The sequence below is a fragment of the Papaver somniferum genome, chromosome 2 (genome assembly GCF_003573695.1).
Source record: "Papaver somniferum cultivar HN1 chromosome 2, ASM357369v1, whole genome shotgun sequence".
Taxonomy (NCBI): domain Eukaryota; kingdom Viridiplantae; phylum Streptophyta; class Magnoliopsida; order Ranunculales; family Papaveraceae; genus Papaver; species Papaver somniferum.
In genome coordinates, this window is record NC_039359.1 from 218,927,302 (window position 1) to 218,932,840 (window position 5,539).

Genomic DNA, 5,539 nt, shown 5'->3' on the forward strand with positions numbered 1-5,539 from the left:
TTTCAAGCCAGACATCCTCTGTTAACCCAGCAATGGATGAACCCACCATATTTACCTCCCCTTGCAGCTAAGGAATTCACTCGCACCTTAATAATCCGAAACCCTAACACCTTATATATCCCAATAGTCAAGAAACTGCATGAAATAAACTTCAGGCCCTCGGCACTACCTTTCCTGAGGCGGCATGGGCCTGCAGCCACACAGCAAAACTGCCAAAACAAGCCGGCGGCTAAATTGCCAGGCGGCTCACTTTTACGGCCAAATTTATTTGGCATATGCCAAGTTCACATTGCCCACTGAATGAAACTTTGAGCTGGTCTAAGAGCATCCCAAAGGCTATAATCAAGAGGAAGATCAAGTAGGAGTTCCCTCGCAGGCTACGGAGCAGTCAAATCAAGTCACAGAATTTGAAACCACGGATAGAAATCTTGCTTATATATACAAAACCGAAGGATAGAAATATAGTACTACAAAACTAGGAAAGCAAAAAAATTTCATTAGAATGATTCATAATTTCTCCTGATACTCGCCAACTTAGAAAAAAATTACTGCTGTTCAGGATTTATTCTAATTTGCTTGCTTACTTGCTGGTTCTATATGTGCACTTCTACTTTCACCTTTGATAGAACTTCCCACTGACATTGTTCAAACTTTCTGTTCACTTCCGCTGCAAGAAGTGTGAAAGCCATATTTACTTGGTACCGGATCTTGACCGCTGACCACATGTGAAGTCCTGTTGATCAATGGACTCAACCACAAGCTCATGGTTTGGAGCATCAGTCTCTAATATGATCTGTGTAGAATAACAAACAAAATCTGGTATTTATGCTGGCAACACAGGCAAGGAAGGAAAAAATAAAAGAAAAATATTGTCTATTAAAACTTCAATTTCACTAGTTAATAAAATAAAATAAAAATTACTGAATATACCACAACATTTTTCCCTGTACGGAGGAGCGGAGCAGGAACGTAGAGGCTACATTGTGGTCCAGCCAACTGTAAAATGATTTCAGGATCATTCAGTCTAACGAAAATTTGAGTACAAAGTAAACAAGGGTGTACTAGTCATTCTTACCGGCCAAAATCTTCCTATATTAAAGTCGTTCACAGATGCAATCCCTTTACCCCATCCACTGAAGGATATGAACGTGTCTGCGATTTCATCTGTTGAGTTGATTGTGAAATGACCTTCATAGAGCATTGGTCCTTCAGAGAGTAGCTCTGTAAAATTAAAGAGAAAAGTTAAAATACACATGATTATTGACCCCTTGGAAGCTAGTTATGTGGTTGTGAAATCAATTTTACCAGTCTACTAAAGAGTTGGAAACTTACCAGAATGGTATTCTAAATTACTGTGGGAAAGTTCTTTTTCAGATGTGGTAGTGCCAACTCCAACAATGGGACTCTCTTTGAAAAGCTTAGATAGGTTCTGGAAAGAAAATGGAATCATCCTCCATCCATGAAGAACTGAACCATCCATAACGACATCAGATAATATTCCCTGAAAAATAATAAAAGAAAGATAAAAGAATCACTCTGCTGAACTTTGTGAGTTAAAAATTGCAGTTACAAACAATTTTACCTTCCTGTCATACACATACGGGCCATAATTGAGACGTCCCATGTTTTCAACCTAGAACAGTAGAGATAAACAAGAACATATTAGATAAAAATCGAAAACATCGAGTTAAAAATACGAAACATCAAACTTAAAATCGCAAAATCAAGCTTCAAGAGATGAAAACTTTGAAGGTTAGATACCAGAATAGACAATCTTATGGTTGAAGCACATCTAATGCTAGGAATCTCAAGCGGTTCAGTCGCCCATCTTTCAATTTTACCAACATATTTATTGATTCTTTCATCCAGTGAACACGAAACATATACTTGAGCTCTGTCATGAACCTGGAAATAATGGATGTTCCTTTAGCAGCCTTAAAAAACAAGGAAATTCAACGGTTAACAGCAATGAAATATTTTTAGAACACGGACGTTATACCTTTGGTATGGAAAGAATGCTTCTATTTTTCTTGGCAGGATATTCTGACACATACAGTAAAAATCCGAACATCTAGCATACACATAAAAAGAAAATTACACTTCAAGTTACTGAATCATTAATGAATTGTCAAAAATTACCAGAAGACATTGAAAATGGTAAATGTTAACTGAATAAAATTCCAATGTACCTGACCAACTGATTCCATAAAAACTGGATTTTTGGCTTCAACAACATCCTTAGGATTCTGTATAGTATGTTGTACATCAAAAAAAGATGCACGCTTTTGTAATTTGACTTTTCCATACCCTCTCTTTCCATTATTTGGAGGAACTCGGGGAACTGAGACTGGTGAGTATTTCTTTATAACCTTACGCAAGGCTGAAGCATTAGCGAAAAATCACATACAAAGAGAAAACAACTGCATTTAGTAACTAGTAAATGACTCTTTTAAAATTCTTCAAATCAGAGTTAGCGATGTTATGATGGCTTTAATTGACAGTGAGTCTCAAGTATGAAGTAAAGAAAACACACCTTTAAACTTTGGGCTGTCACTATCACCCCATTCCCTAATTGGAGCATCCTGTAACATTAACAAGGACAGTGTCAGTGAACTCACAGCAAAAGAACATCTCGGCTTTCTGCAAAGTGTTTCTTACATAATCATATGAAGTAATGTCAGGCTTGAAATCAGAATCATCTGAACCAGTGTTTGCACCATTGAGAAACCCGAAATTGGTTCCACCATGTACCATCTGTAAAAGTAAAAGACCCCCTTATCATGACAAAAACACGAAGAAAAAAAATACACTTTTTCATCATAAAGAAGATCTGAGGAGAACAACATACATATAGTACTGCAGAACCATTACGAGAGAGAATAGTTTCCAAGGCATTGGCTGTATATTGTGCATTTGTTGCCGCAAGTTTCTCACCCCAGTGGGTTAGCCAACCGGTATAAAATTCCCTGAATAAACATGCACTGTGAGCATAATAAGCTTCTCTAACCAGCACATACTACAACAGAAATGCAATGCACACTGACGTGCAGATAGGTGGTGATTTTCCTGGCTCATTGAACTCTTTCTGCAACTTAAATTTTGACCAAGGTTCATCACCAGTACTGAAGTCAATAGCTGTAAATAAACAATGAACCATATTAACAAGTACACAACTCGAGAATCACATATTCCAAAGTAAAAGCCTTGCAAGCCGTGCGTTTACCTGAAAAAACACCAGCTCCACGAATTGTTCCTTTCTCAAGAGTATCCCTTGAACCTCCATCTGTGGTATACCTTCAACAATACTGTTCTCGTTAGCAGACTGACTAAAATCATATGAGGACTAGGAAATTGTAACAAACATGGTGAGTCTTTGAGAAACAAAAAATTCTTAGAGTGGACGGAATATTACAATATTATTTCGTCTCCAAGGTGCCGTCTAGCCAAACTAACAAGTTGATGGAGATAGTTTTTGTCATCTCCATATGAACCGTACTCATTCTCAACCTGCGAAAACGTTTACTCTTTTCCATCAAAAATACAACCTAAAAGGAACAAGAAAAGATTCTTTTTATCTTGGAAGTAATCTTTAAGCTTTTAATGGTATAGCATCTTAGTTACAGTCGTGAGTTTCAATGAGCGTTAAAGCTGAAAAATAATCTTTACCTGGACCATAATAATAGGACCCCCATTGTTATAAAGAAGGGGAGCTATCTTCGGAAGCAAAACACCCCACCACTTCTCAACCTAGGATACAACACGACCAATAAATTCAGACAATCTTGGCTAGAAACTAATTTACAAATTCAGCATAGAAAATGAAAATATACCAGATGCAGGAAAGCAGGATCCGATGATCTGAGTTTGAGGGGTGGTTCTATAGAGAGCAACCAAGCAGGGAAACCTCCAAAATCCCATTCTACAATTTATCCAAACAGGTTTATTAAAACAAAAACTGACTGCACATTCGTGCAATATCTAATAGATGGGATGGTGGACAAAATACTTCCCAGAAAATTTACAAACACATGGCATTTTAATCAGTATAAACATTCAATCAGTTCCAGTTTACGCCTATAAGCACTACATAAAGACGCTATACAAGTATACATACCATATATGTGACCAATAAAATTCTACATTTCTGTAAACACAAGGAAGTCAATGCTCACCTCCACATATGTAAGGACCAGGTCGAAGCATGACAAGGAACCCTAACTCTTGACAAAGCTTAAGAAATGATTCAATATCTGCAATACCCTCGAAAACCAATTCTCCAGGACTTGGTTCATGGAGATTCCAAGGTACATATGTTTGAATTGTATTCAATCCCAATGCCTTAGCTCTCAATAGCCTATCTTTCCAATACTAATAGAAAACACATTTAACAACAACAGAATTTCAATTCCACTGCATTTATACAATCCACTGTCATGTTTCAGTAAAGTAACCTTGCTTGATGGATAGAGCTTTGAATTACCTAAGGATGAATACGAAAATAATGCAAGTCACCACCAATGATTTGAAATTGCTGCCCATCTTTCAAGAACACATCATTAGCAATTCCGAAACTTCGAGTATCAACCTAGAAAGATACAGATACATACATTTAATTAAGAAAAGACCCAAATTCTTGAACTCCCCCATTTCATTTTGAACTCTTGACTTTCCAAAACCCCTGGGTTTCTAGCTAGATTAAAATGAAACACTTACATTTAACTAAAAAAAATTGAATCACCAAATTGATGGGTAAGTAGTAGTTTATTGTACTCAAATTTAAGGAAATACAAGTAAGTTGAAGCCAGAGAGAGTGAGAGAGATGATACCTGAGAATTTTGAAGCTGAGCAGATGAGAAAAAGGAAGGGAAAAAGAACCTAATCAAAGATGTTGATGACATGATGAGAATGTATAAGAAGAAGAATTTAAATGAGTAAAATTTCATGTCTGAAAGTGAACTTAGTGAGATGAACTGAACTGAACTGAATTGAATCTAGAGTTGAAAGATTTTTTTTTTTCTATTTTTGATCGATAAAATCTAACGAACTCTCTGTATGTTTCGAGTCTTTTTGACTCTTTTGAGAGTAAATGCAAAGTCAGTGATGTCCTACCGGGCTTGTTAGTAGGCAAACTAGGAGAGGTTAGCTGGTTCGGGCCTTAGTCCCACCGGTCTTGTTAATGGGCAAACTAGGATGAGAAATTTGCTAGTTCGTCCCAAAAAAAACCCGACCCGACTTATCCTATGGTCCAGCCACAAAATACCATTAATCGGAGGTCGAAAAAGGTTTTGAAAAGCTAAAATTACTTCGCTTCCCTCAAACAATCACGTGTTAACCATATTAAGAGGAAACAAAAACAGATCTGAAAAACAACGAGATAAAGATTTTCGATTGTCCACGTCGTTATTGTTGTCTGATTCACTGAATGAATCAATAAATCGATTGATTGATTGAGAAGAGAAGTACGAAAATTAGAAGATGGATTAATAGGAGAAATTATGGTATTCATCGAGGTTTTTACTGATTTTATGTTTGATTTTGT

At 36.7% G+C, this 5,539-nt stretch overlaps 1 protein-coding gene across 1 annotated transcript; it reads right to left on the minus strand.

Annotated features, from left to right (window-relative positions):
- Window positions 1-422: 422 nt before the first annotated feature.
- Window positions 423-5,004, minus strand: LOC113350570 (beta-galactosidase 17-like). The gene is made up of 19 exons (XM_026594716.1): window positions 4,827-5,004; window positions 4,481-4,585; window positions 4,173-4,368; window positions 3,831-3,919; window positions 3,667-3,747; window positions 3,413-3,507; window positions 3,224-3,294; window positions 3,045-3,135; window positions 2,849-2,966; window positions 2,659-2,754; window positions 2,534-2,582; window positions 2,190-2,380; window positions 2,000-2,071; window positions 1,762-1,905; window positions 1,583-1,633; window positions 1,333-1,501; window positions 1,076-1,221; window positions 931-996; window positions 423-793 (listed from the first exon to the last, which is right to left on the minus strand). The coding sequence occupies exons 3-19, from the start codon at window positions 4,201-4,203 to the stop codon at window positions 692-694; spliced, it is 1,662 nt and encodes a 553-aa protein (XP_026450501.1). The 5' UTR covers window positions 4,204-4,368; window positions 4,481-4,585; window positions 4,827-5,004; the 3' UTR covers window positions 423-691.
- Window positions 5,005-5,539: the final 535 nt, after the last annotated feature.

Bases quoted from the DNA above. Each gene is read 5' to 3' on its own strand.
- LOC113350570 (XM_026594716.1), bottom strand. From the start codon at position 4,203: ATGCTTCGACCTGGTCCTTACATATGTGGAG. The intron at 2,381-2,533 runs GTGTGTTTTCTT...CTAATGCTTCAG, and splicing joins TGACAGCCCAAAGTTTAAAG to CCTTGCGTAAGGTTATAAAG. The intron at 2,072-2,189 runs GTACATTGGAAT...TGTGTATGCTAG, and splicing joins TTATGGAATCAGTTGGTCAG to ATGTTCGGATTTTTACTGTA.